Below are 24,757 nucleotides of genomic sequence, written 5' to 3' on the forward strand. Positions count from 1 at the left end.
TAAAATAAAGGAGCAACAGCTAGCCAAACACGCAAAAGGAAACTGTAATTCGGAATATACTCTTGAGTCAGCCATGCCTCTTCTCTTCCCTACAAAAAGCCAAAGGGCCATGGGTAATAGAGATCTAATACAGACCAGCAGTCAGGAACTTAGGAAGTTCTGAGATACAAGTCAGATTTTCATCAATGATGGGTATGAATTGAGAGGCAAAGACAATATGTAATAAAGCCTCCTTTTATACTTCCTGCCAAGGCAGAAGTTGACATCAGTTTTTAGAGGACGTCAGGTCCAAGTGAGTTGGCACGTGAGCATGCTCACGTAAGCAGCCAGGGTGCGGGCCCTTTCAGGACAGAAAATCCTGCTTATTTATTTGTAAGTAAGACACAGAGACCTATGCACAAGCAGCATGCCTGCATCCAGTGCTGTGCACTAATGTGCAGACGGCAAAGGCAGCCAAGAGAGGGAGGGAGGGTCTACAGGGAATAAGGCTGATGGGCGAGCAGGAATTCTAGAGGAGCACCGAGAACACTGGGGTGTACTGCTCTGAACACATAAGCCCACTGTGAATGAATGCTTCGTGGTGGAAAGTGTTACGCATTATAAATACATCCATGGGTTTTATCATAGGCATCTTATCCCCAAAGTATAGCATTTGGATAGATTCTACCTCCTAAAATGTAGATTCCTTGAATCAGTGAAATACAATGGGAATTCAGTGAACTAGCTTCTTGCAACATTTCCAATACCGAACAAACCCACTGTAATGGCAGTGTCCTTTAAAGAAAATAAACATGTCAGTAAGTTCAGAAATAGAGGATATTTTAAAAATTACCTGATGGACGATGACAGTGAAAAGGACCCATTGCAGCTATAACTCAAGTATGGGTAAATCTGTAATGTACAAATTTATCCTTAGGAGAAACTGTCAAAATGTTTTTAATGTGAATTTAAAATATTTGAGTTTGGGGGCTCTTCTGTTTCTGCTATTTTTCACTCCTGATTTATATGCTGTCCCAAGAGTTTGAGAGCGTAAATTAGTTCCTGAGGGCAAAATCTCCATGGCTCCCCACACCAAGGCCTTGTTATTATAGGCCTGCTCTAGAGCACGGAGCCCCCTGGCAGTATCCGTTTCAGGTGAAAAGAACATCAAGCTGTTATTCTGAAAAAAGACACACTCCAGAAGAAATGCAGCCCAGCAGGGATTTTGCAAAAGATCTGCACTGGGGAAAAATAAATCCAGCACAATCATATTTGGGTCCTGCCTTTACAAAGGCTCATTAACATGTCATTCAAATGATGTAAAGAAAGACTGAACTGAGTTAGAGCTTTGCCTGCCAGCCTTTGTCAAGGTAAAATGCCCTGTTGTCTAGATACCAGGAATGGAGGAAATGTTCAAGCAGCTCTGGTTTGCTCATGCTTGATACAGACTGGAAATTGTGAACTATTTACCTATTTTAAGGAAACTGTCCAGTTTCGTTTATTCTTTTTTCCCACATCAGATGGAGTAAGTCAAACAATTACAGAGCTTTAATTCATGGTGGTTGAATCTATAAAAACACTCAAATGTCACCTGAGACTGAGGACTATATAATATAATCGAGTTTCTAATAAAAGTAAAAGAAACTGGCAAAGCTTATAGAAGCCACTAGTGAAGATCTGTGTGAAGCAAACGAGAGAGCAGAGGAGATTCTAAGGTTAGAATAGAGAGAGAAAGGAAGAAAAGCAGAGATGGCTGGAATATTGGAGAGCACTGGGGCTTAGAAGATTCCGTAGGTGACCTGAACCTTCTACTGCCTCTTCACTAATCTTCAGGAAACACACGCCGTTCGCACTCAGAGCTGAATCTGAGGGTATTTTGGCAGCACAGGTGGGCAACCCGGTTGGCCCAGAGTTTGTCTCAAGCTTGGTTGCCATCAGACAAACAGGTGCCCAGCACTTCATTCCTCTTTTCCCAAGGGCAACTTCTTCTAAAATGAAATTTCATGCTCAAACTTCAGAAACATATGATTTAAACATATGCCAGTCTCTTTCTCCATATTTGCAGCTTCTCAATCCTCCACCTCCCAGGCCCTTTCTTAGAATAGCTTCTTGTGGAAGCTATAAGGTTTAGGCGAAAAGTGATTTTCCCCTCCTTTTATCTAGTCCATTGAAGCCTTTCACAAGAAAACTGAGCAGCCACAAGAAAAGAGAATTAACGACATTTTAGAACGTGATATTTTAATGCCTGAGACTATTTTCAGAATGACAGAGGAATTTTCCTTTTGGAAACACACAGTCTTACAAAAAAAAAAAAAAAATTCACCATGGACCATAACCAATGGACACAGGCTTCTGTCTTATCCCACTTTAAGAAAAGAGAGAGAGAGAATGAAAAAAGTTATGAAGATAAAAGTATCTTCAAATGACATAATGTGTTTAATTTGAAAGCAATTTTTTCCTCACATAGAGCAAGAATCTATTTCTATAAGATGAAAAGTGTATGAGACATAATAAACACTGCCTATGCTTAGATACATGATAATTAATTTACATTGATTAGTTTACTAAGATAAAAAGTTCTGGGCTTCCCTGGTGGCGCAGTGGTTGAGAGTCTGCCTGCCGATTCAGGGGACGCAGGTTCGTGCCCCGGTCCGGGAAGATCCCACATGCCGCGGAGCGGCTGGGCCCGTGAGCCATGGCCGCTGACCCTGCGCGTCCTGAGCCTGTGCTCTGCAACGGGAGAGGCCACAACAGTGAGAGGCCCGTGTACCGCTAAAAAAAAAAAAAAAAAGTTCTTCTGTGGAACATTATTAAGCAGAAAAAATCAGATAATTGTAATGCTTTAGGTATCCCTAGGTTTAATACGCTGGGGATCCATTACAACTAAGGGATTTTGTATAATGAGGGTTTCTCAGGAGCTCCTAGGGACAAGAGCACTTTTTCCCAAGGTATAATTAGTGGCTGCTAGATGGTAGGACTGGAGAGGTTCTGAGAAAAGCTCTTCCTTGACTGACCTGCACCAAGTGACTCATGCCAGGGAACTACATATTATCCTTCCAAAAGCAAACACCACTCAGGGAGCTTTTTGTGGTCTTGCTGTGACTGACTCACAGAGTTAGCCAATCTCCCAGGATGTGTGTCACCTCAGTTCTCCAAATTCTCCCTAATTCTCCTTCAGTTTGCCTCGTGCTTCTAGACTCAGCTGAATCACAGTGTTCTCCATAACACCCTTCTTGACTAGTCTACAATAATCTCCCTAACAAGGCAGCATCATAATTTAGCTTTTAATTTTTCCCCCATCACTCCTAGACTAGTCAGCCCCATCACCTTAACCAAGCTCATTGAAATTAGGTGAAAACTGATGTAAATGATCAAATAATCAGGCGCAGCAGTTTATAGTTCTTTCACATACATATTGGAGAAACACAATATGTATTTCTTGGTAATAAGTGACCCTTTTGGGAGGAATGAAGACTCAGTACTTAAGGGAATATGAGGTGAAGACACTGAAAGAATAAGCAGGTAATGCTGAGGACAGTCATGACTCTACATTATTGTCCAGGACAGTGTAGTTTTATACTGCAATTTGCAACTTATTCATGGATTATGAAATCTATAAATGAATAGGAATCAACACTTTAAAAATGAAATAGAGCTTTTAGAATGCTAACATGATTGCAGATGTCCAAGACTGGAAAATAGTGTAAAGCACATTCTAAATTTATTTGACCATGAAACCCTTTAGAGAGGGCACACTGAGGAGCTGGTACTCTTCCCATCAGAGTCTGGAAAATGCTGGTTATAGGCCAACGCCTCTGAAGACACATCTGTCTCCTCTGTGTATTCTGATTTCTACCTACCCTGCACTGTGACTCATTCAACATAACAGGGATACCCTAAGTAAGCAACAAAAAAAGCTGAGAAGAACTGGGAGGAAAAAAAGTAAGAAAATGCTTGAAAATTTTGTTTCACTTTTATAAGGAATAAAAAATTCATTTCAATTCAGCCCCCAAATCTTGCAATATAGGTTTCTGAGAGGACTGCTTTTTAAGTGGTACCTTACAAAAAATGTTAATATATTAAGAAAATACTGAAAGTCCTTAACTCTAGTGACACTAGAACTAGAGTAAAAGGACTGAAATAAGATGGAGTATGTTTTTAGGAGAGGGCACTGGACAAGTCCTATTTGTTGTCCTGAACACCTGTTATTTTTGTTGAACTGCTTTGTCTATCTCCTCACTGTTATTAACTTTTGATGCGTCTAAAAAATTGTTATATAAAACAGAAGAGAAAAACAATTGGTTATTTATGCATCAGAACTGACCAAAGTAGTAAAAACTAATTGAAGTAACCTGTTTTATTTTCCTTATAAACTCATAGTCTCTTTCTTAATAGGGCACAATGATTTTTATTTTTTTTATATTTATGGAAACTTGACATATAGACATTTTTTCTTCCTTTGGCAAATACTCTTTCATGATTACGTAAGAGTACAGCCTATTTCACACAGTAAGATATTAAAATGAAGGATGCTAATTCTAGATTTCAGATGATGAAGTCTTCTTCAAAATCCTTTATGAACTTTTCAGTAAATCATTAACAAAATGACTTAGTTGTTTGCACAGAAAAATTACTTTCCGTCAGGGAGATGAATAAAACGTAGCATTTATCTCCTGGCACAGGCTTACTATTCTTTAACACTGTCTTCTTCAACTACACAGCTCTTAGTCATCAAACGTCTGATATTTTGGCATCACTACTTTAATTACAAAAAAACAATCAAGTGAAAATTAATTTAAATAGTCAAGTAAGTCAGGGGAAAATCAATCCTGATTCTGCTCATACAGATCTGTTCCATGAAAATTCCTATCTACTCTCATCAGAGAATTTGGGATTGTATTTGAATTTTCTTTTTAAGAAGCTCTGTTTGCCTGCCAGGAGTATAGACAGAACTAATACTGAATTTCAACTTGAAAGGCACCAGGTAGAATCTCATAAGTTTCATGGATGAAATCTTCTAACGTTCAAGGTAAAGTCTATCAAGCAGAAAAGAACAGAACTGAACGATCTCAAAGGACTGAAACACTGACTGCAATCTCAATTATTGGGAAAACTTCCCTTCATCCATCCTAAGAAGCCATTTTCAAAGCTCATCACACGAGCCACATTCTGTAAATCTTCAGACCTGGCTAAGTCCTCAGCAACAAAAGAAAAAAGAACCAAAGGAAATACAAATTCAATTAAAGAAGGAACTAAAACCAAAAGGTGTTAAGTGACAATAAAACAGTTTTCAATAGTATGTATAGAAGAATGTATGAAGTCTACAGTATGTAAGGGGCTGAAGGAAACCAGGACCCTTCAATGATTCTTTGATTTGATTTATCTACGATAAATAAAAGTGGGGAGAGGACTGGCCAGGAAGAGTAAGATGAGTCACAAATATGCTCCTTCCCCTAGATCTTTTTCCTTCGTTAAGCTCAATATTTTGAATATTTACATCCTTATATTGATTGGCAAATATACTAAAACAGAACTATTTGATGGAATTACATCCAATCATCCAAAAGTAAGATTACTCAAGATAGGCGGAGAATTTTCCCTCCCTTTCTCCACAGGTGGTACAGAGCTGGACGTCAGGAATGTGTGGTTTGTAAAGTCTCCAGACCATGTGGCCCTATTTGGAAACTTGCTTGCTTAATCATTCCATCCCTTTCATGCTTGGGTTGTCTCTAGTACTTCCTGGTTGTGAATAACATTTTGTGAAAATCTCTATGCATTAATCTTTGATGCCATTTCGAATTATTTCTTCATGGTAGAACTGAAAAGGATTAAATTATTGAGTTAGCAATCAGGAATCATTTTAAACCTCACGATACATTTTAATCTGGCTGATTTAAAACATCTACTACCAACTCATTTGGGGGCTGTATGTTTGCTTCCCCATCCTAGGTCCCCTTTCTGCTCTCCTTTTAATTCTATTATCTCTTGACTTTTTCTCCCAAACCTCTGTCCCACACACATTTGCAAACAATGCACCATCTCCAAGAGCGCCTCCGTGAATCCCGAAAAAATCGTGGAGCTTCAGACTTCATGCTAGTTGTTGGTTTTGTTTGGTTTTTACGGAGTACCGTTATACCTTGCTCCTCTCCCTCCTAATTTAACTCTCCTACTTCCTCCTACAGGAATGATCTACTTCCTCATCAAGGTTAGTAATGCATTCTGGTCATGCCTCATATGTGGCAAGTAGATCTCATTCTCTCTAGAAGTGCTTTACCAAACAGCTGTTCCTGCTAGAAGGTGGACTCTAAGGGCACAGAGAAAAACACGATTGATCTCTGTATCATAAGAATATACCAAATGGCTTGGCACATAAGAGGTACTCCATAAATGCTTAGGAAATTTAATTAGTACAGAGGAAATTCAAAAGACATCCCAAAGGCCTAGATTATGCTCTTTCAGGATAATTTGTAATTTGATAATGTAAAAATGCACTATTACACAGAAAGTAGATTAAATTAATTTCAAAATGTTCTACAACAGTTTTACCAGATATTTCTGAGACCATAATGCAAAACTGGTTAGATGTCTTGAATCAAGAAACAATCAAAAAGTTACGGCTTTTCATTCCCTCAAATTGTAGCCTTATTCAATTTCTTACTTTTGCTATCATGTATATTGTGGACTTGAGGTTTTAGTGGTCTCTGTATTTTATCAAAAGCTTGCATTTTATAAGGAGAATTTGTATTAATTTCTTAATGTAATATGTGATTTAATATTAAACTCTTCCATGATATTTTTCCTTGCGATTCCCTGCTAGAAGTCTATTGATTTTGATCATCTATTAGAAGCCAACTCATGGACCAGAATATAATTGTCAGAATGTAACAGATTTTTCTAATAATTTCTATTTAGTTGATTAAACCTAGGTAATATAATACAAGGTTCTGCTAAATAACTAAAATTTTAAAAAGGAATACCATTAGGAAGGTTTTTTCTGGATTACAGATGTGATCTATCATATAGTTTAAAATAATAAACTCAGAGGGAGGGGATATGGGGATCTATGTATACATAGAGCTGATTCACTTTGTTATACAGCAGAAACTAACACAACATTGTAAAGCAATTATATTCCAATAAAGATGATAAAAATTAATTAATTTAAATCAGTTTTCTGTCTCAATGGTTGGTTTCTACTTTCTCCTCAGGAAATAGTACATGCTGCACCTCTGTTTCCCATCACAGTGATTCTGAATATTGAAAATATGCTGCTCTTACCTTTCTAACCTCATTAAAACAGGATTCTTATCCTGTGCAAGTGTAAAAGGCCAAAGTTTTAAGTGAGCAAAGTCATTGTGATTGCATAAAAGCAGAAAAGAACACAAATACCTGTTCTACTTATCACAATTATTTAACTATAAATGAATCATGAAGCGTTTACTGCTTGCTCACTTTCGGCACTGTTCTGGTATCTACAAGAAGAAAAGAACATCTACATTTCAGAAGCTTACCACCTACTTGAGCAAGAGAAGTGTCCCACTGAAAAGCAATGTATGAAACTTGAGGTTATATGTCTGGATAAAATTTGAACTTGCTTCGAGCCTGCCCTCTCATGCATATTAATTCATGTGGATATTAAATACAATCCAGAATTATGGTTAATGTGTATTATTTGATGTAGAGAAGGAACTAAAATATTCTGCAACCATTTTACACATGGTGACATTTTAAATCTTATGGACCATCTAGGAGAATTTTTTAAAATGTCTTCTTTAGGCACCTCTTCTTGCAAACATTCCCCTTAGAATTTGGTTGCCCATCCCCTCTTTTCTGACTTGACTTCCTTGACTTGCACATGACCATCTCTCTTCTGCCCCCTTCTTGTGCGACTCAGTTCCTAAAAACACGATTCCTGGTCCCTGTTACCTGTTGCTGGGACTACTATAGTCTTCCCACTAGGCCCACATTAGCAGTCTCCTCTGTCTCCTCCTCTCTGCAGTCCATATTCCAGTCCCAAGCTAGTGTGTTCCTGCGAGAGCACAGTGGCTTCACACCATTCCTTTGTTCATGAATGGTCATTAGCTCTCCTCTAATAACCAGATTAAGGTCAGTTTCCATGCTGGCATTCAGGGCCATCCACAGTAACTCTAACTCTAACCCTAACCCTAGCCCTAACCCTAGACCACCTACCTGTGCATTTGTACCTCCTATTACTCTCCCATACTCATCCTTAGAGGCTCTGCATTTAAAAACATCAGATGATTTGCTATCTCAATGCCTTTGCCTTGCACATCTCTAGCCATTAAATTCTACTTATCTTCTGAGTCCATCTTAAATACTCCCTTTTATTTAGTAATCACCTATGAGCATTACATCGATGCTCATATGTGAGCACTCCTTTTCTAAAATGCAATAGTACTTAATGCTTACCTTATGGAAGTGGCCATAGTTTTCTTTACGTTACCCTTATTTATGCACTGCTCCCAATCACTAGATTTTCAAATACCATGAAGACAGGTACTTGGTACTACTTACATTCTTATTCTCTAGTGCACTCAGCAGAGTAATTTGCACATAGTAGGAATAAGATTAATATTTACTGGATTGACATTTTAATCAAGCTTATATATTCTCTCTAAAAATATAATCTAGGAAATGTATTTAATCTAGGAAACTAACTGTTAATCATTAGTGACAAAATAGAATCTTAAGGATGGCTTAATGGCAATATAAATAGGTCACTTTATGGGGTAAATGGATGTTGTAGGGATAAGGAAGGTTCTAGACTTAATATTCAGGTTCCAGTGAGAGAGATGAATGGTTTCCTAAGACCCATGAATATCTGCATGTCTTGTTTTCCCCATGACATTATTTTGCAACTGAATATATCAATATGAAGTTGTACATTCCACAAAATGTAGTGAGGACACCTTCAGGATTTGGATCTTCCAGAGGAATCACATTGCACTCATTTGGCATCATCTCTGCCAGTGACTAGAATTCCTGCTGTCTGCAGTTTTGCTGTGATTATTTATACTTTTATGGGCTTACTAACAAGAATCACAAGGCATAATAGAATGATCAGTTAGATTTTCCCAAAGTAACTTGTTATTTAGAAGAAAAATGTCTCCAGGAAAGTATCTTTAATTATCCTGGAACAATTCACCATAAGAGATATCCCCAAATGCCCCTAAAAGTTCCCAAATTGGGACAATTGTTATTTGTTTATCCAGTTTACTGAGAACTATTTGAAGCATCTGACCATGCTGGAACTTAAGGAACTATCCCTTAAGATGGTACTTTCTGTCGAGCAGAGGTAACAAAAGGACCAAGCTAAGGAAGAGCTCTCCCAAGAATGAGTGTCAGAATCCCTCCAGTAGAGAGGACAGGGTGGCTCTTGACCCACCCAATTCAACTTTGAGGGAGGATACATTACTCCAGCATTAGCTCTTTTCCCAGGTTCCAAGGAGGAGACTGTATGAGAGAAGTCTGGCTAGGTTCAAGTACCTCACTACTAAAGCTCACAGGTTTATCCACGGAGTCTGCCACGTCTGACCATGTGAGCACACAAGGTCTCCTTACAGAATGGGTGAGAGCACAATCCTCTGCAGAGTGTGATGGGGACACTGGACCAGGACGCTTGGTATACAACAGCAAATAGGCCCTGGGAAGGCAGTGTGCACCATCTACGAATGCTTGCCTAACACAGGCAGAATATTATCCTCTCAAAGGCAATCAACAAGCTTTGATTAAGTAGAGATAAAATTGTATTTAAACCATAATGGAAAAGAATATAAATATGTATGCATATAATATTATATGTATATATAAAGAATGTATATGTTTGTATAACTGAGTTGCTTTGCTGTACAGAAGAATACAACATTGTAAATCAACTATACTTCAATTTAAAAAATTCACTAAATCAACCATTATAACTGAAACATAATTTGTAATATATTATCTCCATGAGACACTTCTTCCTTGTATGCAAACATAAAACTTGTTAACATACAAAACAAACAAATACACAAATGATTCTCCCTAAATCTTAGCAACTTACATTAAAGAAAGTTCCTCATATGACTACAGTTCCTCGGGAATATTATTATTCATTTATGTTCCATCATTTCATAGAGTGAATACCGACTTAAAATTTCTCAAAGAGCCAGGCCTGTCTGTACTTTGAAGACAATTATGTCAATGTCTCTAACTTCCTGTGTATGTCATACTCTTTTCCATATGGAAGAGGCTATCAATTTTATGTCTGCGTGAAGGAGAGGAATCACAGGACATTTCACCTGTTAAATCACATCTATTTTAAGGAAAGAAATATGATAAATACATTTTCTCTATAAAGAATGCTGTCTACCATTATTTCTCATTAATCAAATGTGATGTGTAACTTGCTAAAAAGCCCTATAGCATTTTCCTAACAATTATAGCTCCTAATCTGTATAACATACTGCTTCATTTTAAGCCAAAGGGACATTCTGGAAATCCATAAATACTACAGGGTATAAAGAGGGAAAAAATATAACTTGTACTATAACTTTTAGCCAGAGAAAACAGAAACAGAGGAAAGAGAAAAACAGGTAATGCTTTCCACATCTGAGTGATAAAACGTCTGCACAGAATTCCTACTGACTATATGGGAACAGTCAGGAAATCATTCTTTTAAAAATGAGTTTTAAGCAGAACAGTAATCTAGAAAAGCATCATAACACATTGCACCGCCTGGAGCAGCCCCACAGCGTGGCATGATGCCTTTAGAAAGCAGAGTTCGGTCCAATAGTGCTGTCTAGGGGAGAATGTGAGTGAAAGAGAGGGAGTGCTGTGCACATTTGTATCCACTCTACAACAGTCTACCATTGCCCCTGGTGCCCGGCATCTGCTCTGCACCCACAAATTTGGAATGAGGCTTCACGTGCCTGCCCTATGCAGCTACAAGCTTTGCATCCCAATTAAACCAACCCCACTGTCCTGGAAGAATAGCCCTGCTCAGTGACTGACAAACATTTAAGAATGTACGCATGTGAAACTAAGATGAAAATGAAAGAGACATTATTAATGTGAAAGGGCATTTAAAGATGAATAAGTTATGTGAGGTTGAGAAAGTATGCCCATTTAGAAATGGATGAGATTGTTGCTGAAGTATGGAAGACTAGTTGTGGAAATGCTAGGGCAAATCAAGTAGACATGTAACAGTTGTTATTTTACAATGGTCATAGAAAACTTGCTAATTAGTATTTATCAAAAGAAGTTTTCGAGTGGACAATCTTTTTTTTTTTTTTTTTTTGCGGTATGCGGGCCTCTCACTGTTGTGGCCTCTCCTGTTGCGGAGCCCAGGCTCCGGACGTGCAGGCTCAGCGGCCATGGCTCACGGGCCCAGCCGCTCCACGGCATGTGGGATCTTCCCGGACCGGGGCACGAACCCGTGTCCCCTGCATCAGCAGGCGGACTCCCAAACACTGCGCCACCAGGGAAGCCCTGTACTTTTTATATGTAGAGTGTGAATGCTATGCATGGGAACGCCCTAATTATTTGGTACTCTGGAATTTTGTTATACAACAAAAGAAATCTTAAAAAGTGACATCATTTGGAATTCAGAAATTGTATTTACACTGAAATGTTTATTACAGTGAAATATAGCAGAAAGGCTTGTAAGTTATAGAACAACATTAGAAGCTTATGTGTCGTCTGAAGTTTTCCACCAAGTTTATGAAGACGGTGGAGGGATATTTCTACCACAAAAAAGTAACATTAATTTTTACAAATAATATTAGAAACTAAGTATTTTCTATGCAATATACTCCTATGCTGGGAATTCCAGATCTTTATGTCAAAGGTCCTGGAAAATCTATTGAGGGTATCATGTCAAAACTCAAAGTTGTCAAGTATTACTAATGATACCTCTACTGTGTCCTTATACAGAAATGGTGTTAGTTTGAATCTAGAGCCCAGAAATAGACCTAAACATACGTGGGTATTTGATTTTGATGAACAAAGTCAACCAAGGGGAAAGGAATGAGTGCATATCCATATAGGTATGCATACCTAACACCGTAGTGAAATTAACATGAGCTGGATCCTAAATATAAACGGAAAAGCCACAACTATAAAACGTCTACGAGAAAACATAGGAGAATATTTTATGACTTGAGATTATGCAAAGGTTTCTTTGACAGACGCTAGCAATAACTATAAAAGAGTAATAAATTTAAAATGTCTCTTCAGCAAAAGATGATATACAGAAAATGAATTAACAACCTACAGACTGTCAGAAAATAGTCATAAAACATATATCTAACAAAGTACTGGCATCTAATATATATACGAAAGATTCTGGAAAGATATACCAAACAATCCAATTAAAAAATGAGCGGAAGAGTTCTCAGAGCTCCTGGTACGAGCTTCTTCCCTTGCGTGGATTCTTGGCTTTTCTCCCAGCATGGCCCCCGAACACCAGTCTTCACTTCCACCCCAAGCAAAGAACCCGAAGAAACCGAGAAGGACTCCTGACTGCAGGGCAGAGGAAACGCCTGCTTCTCCGAACTTGCCGAAGGAAGAAAAAGAACAGCAAGAAGCAATTGAACACATTGATGACGTACAAAATGAAATAGACAGACTTAACGAACAAGCCAGTGAGGAGATTTTGAAAGTAGAACAGAAATATAACAAACTCCGCCAACCATTTTTTCAGAAGAGGTCGGAATTGTTCACCAAAACCCCACATTTTTGGGTAACAACATTTGTTAACCATCCACAAGTGTCTGCACTGCTTGAGGAGGAGGACAAAGAGGCGCTGCATTATATGACAAGAGTCGAAGTGACAGAATTTGAAGATATTAAATCAGGTTACAGAATAGATGTTTATTTTGATGAAAACCCTTACTCTGAAAATAAAGTTCTCTCCAAAGAATTTCATCTGAATGAGAGTGGTGATCCATCTTCAAAGTCCACTGAAATCAAATGGAAATCCGGAAAGGATGTGACAAAACGTTCAAGTCAAACTCAGAATAAAGCCAGCAGGAAGAGACAGCATGAGGACCCAGAAAGCTTCTTCACCTGCTTTACTGGTCATTCTGATGCAGGTGCAGATGAGTTAGGAGAGGTCATCAAAGATGATATTTGGCCAAATCCATAACAGTACTACTTGGTTCTGGACACGGATGATGAGGAAAGGGAAGGAGAAGAAGATGATGATGATGATGAAGAGGAAGAAGGATTGGAAGATATTGATGAAGAAGGGGATGAGGCTGAAGGTGAAGAAGATGAAGATGATGATGAGGGGGAGGGAGGAGAGGAAGATGAAGGAGAAGATGACTAATGGAACACTGATGGATTCCCACCTTCCTCTGTTAATTTTCTCCAGTCCCTGGGAGCAAGTTGCAGTCTTTTTTTTTTTTTTTCTCCTCCTCCTCTTGTGCTCAGTTGCCCTGTTTTTGAGGTCTCTTTTCTCCTTTATACCATGGCTCACAACTTATTTTGGGGGGAAATACCTTGAGCAGAATTCAGTGGGAAAAGAATCTTTACCCCTTTCTGTTCCAAATTCATTTTTATCCCTTCCTGTCTCAACAAAAACTTTATGGAATCAACACCACCATGCTCTGTGGGAAAAAAGAAAAACCTTCTGCTCCCTTAGCTCTACTGGAAGCTGGAGGGTGCTAGGTCCCTGTGTAGTAGTGCATAGAATTCTAGTTTTTCTCCTCCTTTCTCTGTATACTGGGCTCAGAGATTACACTGTGTCTCTATGTGAATATGGACAGTTAGCATTTACCAACATGCATCTGTCTACTTTCTCTTGTTTAAAAAAAGAAAAAAAAAAACTTAAAAAAATGGGATTATAGAAGGTCAGCAAAGGGTGGGTTTGAGATGTTTGGGTGGGTTAAGTGGGCATTTCGACAACATGGCTTCTCCTTTGGCATGTTTAATTGTGATGTTTAACGGACATCCTTGCAGTTTAAGATGACACTTTTAAAATAAAAGTCTCCTAATGAAAAAAAAAAAAAAAAAATGAGCGGAAGACCGAAATAGACATTTCACCAAGGAAGACATACAGATGGACAAGAGGCACATGAAAAGACACTCAACATCACTAATTATTAGAGAAATGCAAATCAAAGCTACAATGAGGTTTCACCTCATGCCGGTCAGAATGGCCATTATCAAAACATCTAGAAACAATAAATGCTGGAAAGGGTGTGGTGAAAAGGGAACCCTCCTGCACTGTTGGTGGGAATGTAAATTGATACAGCTACTATGGAAAGCAGTATGGAGGTTCCTTAAAAACCTAAAAATAGAACTACCATATGACCCAGCAATCCCACTACTGGGCATATACCCTGAGAAAATCATAATTCAAAAAGAGACATGTACCACAAATGTTAATTGCAGCACTATTTACAATAGCCAGGACATGGAAGCAACCTAAGTGTCCATTGACAGATAAATGGATAAAGAAGATGTGGCACATATATACAATGGAATATTACTCAGCCATAAAAAGAAATGAAATTGAGTTATTTATAGTGAGGTGGATGGACCTAGAGTCTGTCATACAGAGTGAAGTAAGTCAGAAAGAGAAAAACAAATACTGTATGCTAATGCATATACATGGAATCTAAAAAAAAAAAAAAAAAAAGGTACTGATGAACCTAGTTGCAGGGCAGGAATACAGATGTAGACATAGAGAATGGACTTGAGGACATGGGGTGGGAGGGGGAAGCTGGGGCGAAGTGAGAGTAGCATTGACATATATACTATACCGAATGTAAAATAGTTAGCTAGTGGGAAACAGCAGCATAGCAAAGGGAGATCAGCTTGGTGCCTTGCGATGACTTAGAGGGGTGGGATAGGGGGGATGGGAGGGAGGCTCAAGAGGGAGGGGATATGGGGACATAGGTCTGCATATGGCTGATTCACTTTGGTGTACAACAGAAACTAACACAGTGTTGTGAAGCAATTATATTCCAATAAAGATCTATTAAAAAATATATATATATACTTAAAAAAAGCAAATGATACACAAGTATTGAACTCTACATAGTGGTGTTCATTATGTAGCAATGTATTTAGAGATGACATGTAATCATGTCTCTAATTTACTTTAAAATGCCTCAAAACCAAGACAGATTGGTAAGTGACTAGAGATAGATAGATGGATATTTAGGTAACAAAGAAAGTACAATAAAATATTAATTGCAGAATCTAGGTCCTGTGTATATGAATGTTCACTGTACAATTCTTTCAACTTTTCTGTATATTTGAAAATTTTCAAAATATAATTTTGAAAAAAAATCCACACGTCCAGGAACCACTGATCTACAGTACCAGGACTCAGTCATTATTCTCTGATAAATGACTTTCCCCCAGAAAGGAAATGCTTGTTCTCTTCCCTCTGGATCCCTCCACTGCACAGCTTCTCACACTCCCGTCCATTTCATCTCCAACCTTACTTCCTTGTTTCACAAGGAAAAGAAGCAGGCTTATTTTTCTGAAAGCAGATTAGGCTAAGGGGCACATTACACTTTACGGCAGCGATGCTAGTAATTTTCACTTCAAAGGACTGTTATTTGGATCCTGTTTGTTCAGTTTCCCAGTTTATCTCATAGCCTTGCCATTCTATTCAATTTGACTGAAATTAATACTGCTTTAGTTGGTCCTGCTTCACCATACCAAAATAAGACAGAATGGAACTAACAACAGACATTTTTATTCTACACAAAAATGTCTGATCACTTTAACATTATTATTTTAGGTACACTTAACCCTTAAAACCAAGTATCAGGTTTAGACTTGCAGATTTGATTCATGAAAGCCCTCAAATAGAGCTCAGACTGGACATGCAGGGACTGACCCTGATTTTCACTCTCCTTGGATCATTTTAATATTTTTTTAAATAAAAGAAAACAAATGACCAGCTTTACATCACTGTTATTTGCATCAGTGAATATCTACAACTGTTTCTCTTCTTAGAAATCCATTAAAATGCGCCATTTCTGATGTCGATCTTGCCCTCTGTAATGTACTCCTACTGGAACAGGAACAACGTCAACATCAACAATGTAAGCCATTTCTAACTTAACTAGTCTAGAGTTCGTAAGAAATAGTCAGCTTTCACTGGAACCAGACGCAGAACAAATCTGTGTGTGGAAAAAGTAGGTGTTAAAGTCCCCTTTGTCTTCAAAAGATTGGTTTTATATGATTTTAGTATGTAGTTTTGGTATGATTTAGTCTCGTATGATTTTAGCTAATAAAAATGTATGCTTCTTTCTGGAGCTGCACACATTTAGAAACTAGCTGGTTCGTTTCATTTGATATATACTTCACTGTGAATGACTGAGTAAATGAGGTCTTAAGACTTAGGGACTCAAATCTTTGCATATATGCAGAAGGCTGAGTACTGTTAAATGCTGCTCAGGATGGCAAAGACTGAGGTTTAGTTGCATTGACAGCAAGTAAAATCTAGATCTTCAGAGAACTAAAGTCTATGTTTCAATAGGTTTAACAACTTCAGTTGAAAGCACATTTTAAAAATTGATACTCATAAAAAGCTCAGCAAAAAAGAAGCTATTTATAAATCAAGCCTCTGAAACAAGAATATAGAAACCCCCAAAATATCTTATATAATTATTCATTTTTTTAAAAAGGTGATTATGACAACATGCAGACACGAATAAGAAAAATACACTGAAGGGAAAAAATGCAATAACCCCAAAGAAACCTAAATATATTTTACGGAAAAGACTGTGCATAAAGACGAACAAGAGAAGTAATTAGCTTGTCTATCTGGGAGAAGAAAAAGGTTATTGTAGCTTTCTATGCATGGGAAGCTAGACCAAGTGTGAAGGGAGAACCTCACAGTGTGAATAGCTAAATATAACCTAGAAATCCCATCTCCTGGTACACTGCAGAGTTCCTTAAAAAAGGCTTCCGAATGTAAAGAGAGAGAGAGAGGGAAAAAAAAAAAGAGGTTTAAGGATTATGAAACAGGGGAAGAAAGCCAAGTGGGACACCATGATGACTGAGGTGATGATTCTCTCCATAACAAGGAAGTGTGGCTGAGAGCCTAAGTGAGTTCCTTCTTAGTGTTTACAGAGGGAGATTAATTGTTCCCTAATCTGAACTCTACAATGTGCAGGTTGGAAATGCTTCTTCATGGAGTGTTCAATACCAAGGCCTCCCAACTAGACCAATGACTATGCTAAATGTCTATCCATCTTTTAGGGCAAAAAGGCAATCATCCAATTGGGGAGTTATTGACCAAATGTACAACCCTCTCAATACAACTAGCCACCGTGTGAAAGAATGGGTTGGTACACATATTATTCTTAGGTATTAAAATGTTCTATAGGAAGACCAGGGTATTACAGTACAGTGCATCACTTTCAATAGTTTTGCCAAATATTTGGTGAAGAATAATCAACTGGGGCAACACATGGTTTTTCAAAGAAAGGCAAAACCCTCCAACAAGAAGTGTATTTCCTCATGAGTTAAGTTAATAGTGCTCTTCAACCATTTAATAAAATATTTATTGAGTACCTTGCATTGTTGTCAGTGTCAAGGTACAAGGGAAACAGCTGTAAATAGGAGACACACTCTGCTCTAGTAGGAGGAAACAGATCATCTCAACAAATTAACAAGACAATTTCAGCTAATCATAAATGATACCAAACTATAAAATATAAATAAGTGTTAAGAAGTAATTGAAGGAGACACTTTAAAACAGGTGACCAAAAACACTTCTCTGAGAAAGTGATATTGAAGTTGGTCACAGAGTGATGAAGAGGTGCTGCCCATTCCAAGGTCTGAGGGAAGGCATTTCAGGCAGGGTAGCTCATGCAGAGACCCCCGAGGAGGGAATGAGCTTCTGAGTTGGAAGAACAGAAGGAAGGACAGTTGCGGTTGGAACACAGCGAGCAAAGGAATGCTTGGTTATAAGATTTATTCATTCATATCTATTTCTAGCACTTACCAAGGGCCATAGTGTGTTCCAGATACTGAAGGTATGGAAGTGAACAACACTGACCAAATCCTTTCCCACATGAAGCTGAGCTTCCAGTGGAGTCTCTGGTGGGATCAGAGAAGAGGACAAGGCTAGATCATAGGGGTTGGGGCTTCTGTGCCACAATACGAGTTTGAATATTTTGCCAAGTGACTGTGACAAACCCTTTTCTACCCCATGCCATATCCCCTTAGCACACATGATTCTACCACAGCTCTCAGGGACAAATGAAGGCAAGCTGTGAAAGTGAAAGGGTCTACTTGACAACATTAAAAAAGCTCATGTCTGGGGCCAAAAGGTCCACTTTGCAGAAAGCCAGGCCCTGGGATTAATTAAAAGTGTTGCTGATTACATAGGAACCTCTACTCTGGAGGAGTTGGTAACCCGTCTTTAGCAGAATTGCTCATACTACAGATAAGAATTTGCTTTTCTTGACATCAATGCCTCTGCCAGCTCCACTATTCAAGCACTCTCAGAATGCCTGCTTTACCAAAACGAGATCACATATGCCACTGCATGGAATCGAAGAACTCTTTTAATGGTGAAGGAAATGGAACAGTGGGAAGTAGGATGAAAGATTTCATTGATTCAATTCTATGCTGTATCACATGAAAGCAGCCAACCGAATAGGATGTTGGAAGGGTCTATCTAATACTTAGTTAAGGGACAGGTTGGGTATTCCTAAGATACTGTATATTCATTGAACCAGTGACTGATACATGATGTTGTGTCACCAAAAACTAGAATAAAAAGGTCTGGGCAACAAGAGGTCAAAATGAAATTGTCCCCTCTCACCATGATTCCTAGTGACTGACTTAACAGAATTTATGCTTCTCATCCACTCGAGTCTTGGCACTGCTTATGAGAGGTCCTGGTTCCTGAGCTAGGACAGAGTAAGGACTCAACTGATCCTGAAGTTATGATAACTACCTGGTCATTTAGAGCTCTGCCTGCAGCAGGAAAAGAAATGAGTCACTATACTGGGAGAAATGATCAGCCCTGAGAATCATGAGAACCTAGGACTGCTACTACATAATGGCGTCATGACAGAGTATATCTGGAACCTGGAGATTCATTGGGCATCTGTGGATGATTATATATGGTAGTAACAGTAAATACTCAACTGAAGGCTACCATAGTCTGTCAAGGGCTTGGACACTCAGGAATGGAGGCCTGAGTCATGCACCAAGTGAGAAAGCTTCCAGCTAAAGTGTTGGCTGAGGTTGAAGGAAATCTAGAATGGGGATGTTGAAGATTATTGATGAATATGAATTATGGCCTTAGTCCAGGTACAGCAGTGGGGACTTCCACGCCTCCTATCTTAAATCTATTTTTAGGGATTGCAACAGGCTACTCCCTTGAAAACAATCAGTGACAAAGTGAACTTAATGTGGAGCCCAGGAGAACTGAGCAGTATAAGGGGTGGACTTCAGTAGAGGCTCTTTTGTGCCCCATGCCATATCCCCATGGTCCAATTTATTTCAGTTTAGCTTGGTACACAGCTTTTGGCACACTCCCAGTATCCTATCTCAAGAGCCCCAGGGAATCTCAGAGCTTCCATGCTTCAGGGCTTTCTCTGAAGCCACAGCCTGGCTGGAAGCATAGCCCCAAGAAGCCAAAAGCAATCTTTAACCAACAGAGTGTAGGGATTGGTAGATGAATGCTCCAGCTTCCCATCTTTTGGAGGGACAATTCTGCAGGCATTTTCCATGGTTTCTCAGATTCCTGTTGAGATTGTGCCCCAACTGTCCAGTGCACTACAAGCTCAACTACCCACTCTGTACTGGCTTTCCTTCCTTCCATGTCTCACTTTCCCAGCTCCTCACTGTGATTCCCAGCATCACCTCCTGAATGAACCATTGGGACACTACGTTTCAGGCTCTGTTTTTAGAAAAATCAAACAAAGATAGTGTCTTAGGGGCTAGCATGCATACTGTTGACTTAAATATATATATATATATATATACACACACACACACACACACACACACACACACACACACACACACACAATGTGAGAGCTGTGAGTTAAGTTTTATTTGGGGCAAAATAAGGACTGCAGCCCAGGAGACAGTGTTTCAGATAACTCTGAGAAACTGCTCCTAGGAGGCGAGGGGAGGGGCCACGTTACATAGAAGTTTTGCAACAAAGGACAAGTAATCGGAACTTCAAAAGATTACTGTTAATTAAAGAAAACCAGACATCTCAAGTTAAGGAATTTAGCACTTTTCTATCTATGGTAAGATGCAAGAGTCTTGGCTCACTGAAATCATTCCTTTGAATATGCACCTCAGCCATCTAGGGCCGTATCTTGAAACATCCTGAGTTTCCTCAGGGCTCATCGCAGGGAGTGGCTGCAGTCTGATGGCTGCTAGATGGCAGGCATCCTTTTCAGTCCTGAGTTTCCTGGGCTCACATTGGAGGGGCTGCAATCATTGATGACTGTGACATCCTTTGTTTATTGATATGGCAGGAAATATTTCATTTCTCAATACATTAAACTGTATCAAGAATGAGGAACCAAGCTGATGAGGTGGCCTACAGTGACATGTTAGGAGATTAAAGAAAATGTATGGCTAAGTTCTAGCATTGTTAAATGCAAGGTGCAGAATTTTGAGGATTAAAAGACGAAAATAAAAACTGCATATGTAAAACGAAGAGTCCAAAAGATCTGCTGTGAGGAAGGTAAGGGAATCTGAAAGTTCCCACAGAATATTCTCTGAAGAAACAGTCCCCCATCAATGAGCAACTTCAATCAAAGCAGCCATCAAAACTATAGGAAACAGTCAGAAGTGCTTTGGATATACAACTAAAAAAATTAACCTACTCCTACATGATACATTGGAGTGTTGACATTTGCAAAGCTTTTGTCAGCTGTCACGCAAATGGACACTGGAGCTGGAACTAGAGCCTGGAGTTGACTCTTGGCCCAACAGGTACTTTCTGTGTGACCCTGGATGACCACTCTGTGCCTGGGTCTCTTTCATCTGTAAAAAACAGACTATTGAAAGAGCACCTTCATCGGAGTAAATGCTATTTCAATTTTGGCTATTGTTTTTATTATTGCTTGGCAAATACCAAGGAATATCGAATGGAACTAGTGACTGATTAGAAATTGAAACTGCAGGAAAATTAGAGATCTGGCAAGTTGACAGGTACTGTATGAACTGAGAGAAAAAAATAATTTTCAGAAAATAATCAGCATCTTGAACAAAGTGAACTTTGACTTATTTCCCAATTCTGAAATAGAAAGCTAAGAGGGCATTTTATTTTTCCAAAACAAGTAAAATTAGGATAACTAAGATTAAGCATTTCATATAATAGTGAGAAATGTATGAAATCCATTTCTCCAAAGAGGTGGCAGGGACTTAACCAGCGTTTGTAAAATTCTGGGAAAGTAAGTCATGGAATACACTAAAGGGATGAGATCTACCAAGACTGACTGAGCTTGGTAAAGGGTCTTAATGAGGCGAGTCACCAACAATGGTCCTTGTTGATTCTGCTCGTTGTCTTATTTAATTTTTCACGATCGTGCCATGAATAACTTCCTGAGATACAGAATGTATTTAAAGAAAGAGCATTAATAATAGTTTTTCATTTCAGATAGAAGGATCATTAAATAAAAAATGCATACTTTCACCAATTCAACAGACATTTGTTGAGATGTAATCAAAAATGAAAGGATGTCTTTGAAGACAAAATTGCTCAAAGGTTAGGGGTAATCTGCTCTTGCTATTAGTAAAATTCAAGGGCCATTATAGGGAGAAGTAAAATTATAATATCAATCAGAAAATAAAATTTCTGATATTTTCAAAGGAACCAACAGAATAAAGAATAAAGTTGCATATCCTTTTCTTTCTCCAAAATCTTTATTCAACAGAAATTATAATAATAGGCTTCAAAGTAGAACCTAGGAGACACATTGTTACATTACTCTTGTTTCATTTATCAGTATCGTGATGCTATCAAGAAAGAAAATTGAAATAACCAGTGACGTTTACCAAACAGTATGCTCGTTCCTGTCATCTCTATCAAATAATATCAAGGAATGATATAACTGCATCAGCTTTAATGGTCATATCTGTGAAGCTAAAGACAGTGTATAAACGGTTGACTTGTGGACAAAGAGAAAACATGAAATATCAAAATAGCTTTCTGGCTGGGTGTGACGCTCCAACTGGCAAGTTTCCTCATGGACTGGCCTTCTTCAATCAGCACCATATCCTACAGGTATTATCCTTGCTTCTTATAATGCTTATGTCACCTTTATAGTTGAAAGCACATGAAAAGATCTCATCCATGTGTCCCTCAAGAACCTGGAAGCACTGACCAGTCTGAGCATCCAGATTCTAGTTGTTTTGTCAGAGCTGCCAGTGAGAAGACGGTTCCCTTGGGGGTTGAAAGAAATCTTTGAAATTTCACCTTCATGGCCTTCCAATTCGGTAATGCATTTTCTTGTGGCTGCACTGAAAACTCTTGCTGTTCCTGCTAGTGTTGGAACACTAACTCCTGCAGAGGCAGGGGGGCGGCTGTGGCTCACTGCCGGGACAAGGACATACGCACATCTTTAAAAGACAAATTTCTTCCTCTCCCTATTTCTTCAAGTATGCTGACTTCAAAAATGGCTGCAAAAACTATTGACCCTTTCTATCAGCAAGTAACAATGCTTTATCATAGGTACAAGCTTAGAAAATGACTAGGTACAATTAAAGTTGAGTATTCCTACAAAATCCAAGACAGTGTATTGCTTTTTTTTTTTAAAGTTTTTTCTGCCTAGTGTTCCATCACTAATAATAGAAGAACTAAATTTGGAGTTCACATTGGCTACTTGAAAATTTACTTGTAATCTTGCATTATGTATAGAACTTGCCCATGGTTTAAAAATAAAAGGGGAATAGGACATTTGCAAGGTAAACTCATCCATTTCATCCATTATTCTAATCTGTTTTACAAAAAAGATCAAAGCACAATTTGGAGAACAAAATAAGTGACAGAAAAATTGCAGAAGTATGTCAATAACAGTGATGTTTCAGAGATCCAGGAGACTAGCAACTAATACGAACATTATCCTTCATCTCTCTAGATATTACATTATCACTATTCATGTTATTATAGATGATATGTATTTCTATTTTCTTGGAAGGTTCTTTTCTGGCCACCCAGATTCCTCAGTTCTATACCTCACTATACTAGTGAGAAGGTACACGAGGGTAAAGAACAGCTAAGTATTAGAAAGATAGGGGTCCTTAAAAAAAGGATGGAGGCAAAAAACAATTTGCCATATTTCCCTGTTTTGGTTTGTTTTTTTGGTGGGATTTCCTTGTTGCTGTTGATGATTTATTTTTGTTGTTTTGACTTGTTCCCTGCAGAGTTTGGGGTTATCTCAAAATCTTGTACAAAGAAGACAAGCACTGTCTTTTCTTCAAAGAACTTGCCTTTGAAACTAAGAGTGAGACCCCCAGGAAATGCCTCTGGACTTGAACAATGAGGAAGAGGCTGAAGGAGAAGGGTGGCTTATTTACCTCTCCATGGCTCTCAAAATACTTAAAATAATGTATTTTCTGCAATTATGTGTCTCTGATGAATTTAAGGAGCCACTTTAACGGGTGGTTTGTTTGACAAGAAGACATTTCAGACGGTCAAAAGTAAGGTTTTATGAATTTTAGATTTTGATATTCATTAATATCCCCTCCCAAAGATTTCCTCATTCCCAAATTAATAATAAATGTGCCTACTTGCACCCAAAGAATTATAATAAATGAATGAATGAGTGAATGAATGGATGAGTAAAATTAAATGTTAAAAAACTTCCTTTCCATTTTGTTGACCTGATAATTCAGAATTTGGTAAAACCTCATCTGCTCAGATTCTGTAGTGTCTAAACTTAAATTTATAGATGAGAAAGAACACTGGCTTCAGAGTCAAAAAGCTAGGACAAAGGCCCAGTTTTGCCTAGTTTTTGTTTTGTTTTTCTTTAGCTAAAGAACTTTAGGTAAATCATTTAACATTTCTGTGCATCTATTTCTTCATCTGTTCCGTGAAACAGACCAGTTGATTTCTTAGTTCTCATTTTGTGTCAACATTCTATAATTATAGACCATTAGGAAAGTCACCATTAAGTTTCATTTTACCAACTAGCTCAAGTTACTGTGATTCTATATGGCGATATCAAAAATATTTTAAGGTTTTTTTATAAAGAGCACATATTAATATTTTTTAAATTATCAACTTTTTACATAAGAAACCACGAGACTCCCCAAATATTCAGGCACAAACTGTAAATGTACAAACAATCTCTGATTTTCTTCTGTTTCATCATATCATAGATATGGTATAGCCGATGGGCATGGCCTCACTAGATGAAAGATACACAGTGATATTCTGGAGTAGGTGTTGGTTTAATATTTTTAATTTTAGATCTCTTCTCTAGACTAAAATTGTTCAGAGACATGAGGCCTTAACACATATGCCAGTTTCAATGACTCAGTTGTTATATCTGTATTTTCTTCCAGAAAAGTAGAAGTTCTGTGAAATTTCTACTAACTATTCCTTTTGATTTTCCATTTTCTATTAGGTAAAAGGTTCCAGCTGCTTCACCATTTTCACATTTTCGGTACCTAAGAGGACATGGGGGAAAATAGCAACAAAATAGGTGGGGATGGCATTCTGATACTAGAGTGCAGTTAAATGTGAGGGGGAAAAAAACAACTATCCAACAGGATGTCCTCCAGAAGGAAAATGATTTTATCGCATGACTGCCTACCTCATTAC

The 24,757-nt window shown here is 38.3% G+C and overlaps 2 protein-coding genes across 13 annotated transcripts in view; one reads left to right on the forward strand and one right to left on the reverse strand.

Annotated features, from left to right (window-relative positions):
• Positions 1-24,757, reverse strand: part of AGPAT4 (1-acylglycerol-3-phosphate O-acyltransferase 4) — a 1,412,586-nt gene that overhangs the window by 851,607 nt on the left and 536,222 nt on the right. The gene's annotated exons all lie outside the window — the stretch shown is intronic.
• Positions 12,347-14,032, forward strand: LOC307195252 (protein SET-like). The gene has a single exon (XM_079939227.1). It carries the CDS (start codon positions 12,431-12,433, stop codon positions 13,124-13,126), a length of 696 nt encoding a protein of 231 aa, XP_079795353.1. The 5' UTR covers positions 12,347-12,430; the 3' UTR covers positions 13,127-14,032.

This window comes from Stenella coeruleoalba (assembly GCF_951394435.1).
Source record: "Stenella coeruleoalba genome assembly, chromosome: 12".
Taxonomy (NCBI): domain Eukaryota; kingdom Metazoa; phylum Chordata; class Mammalia; order Artiodactyla; family Delphinidae; genus Stenella; species Stenella coeruleoalba.

Coding starts and splice junctions, on each gene's coding strand:
- LOC307195252 (XM_079939227.1), top strand. CDS start 12,431: ATGGCCCCCGAACACCAGTCTTCACTTCCACCCCAAGCAAAGAACCCG.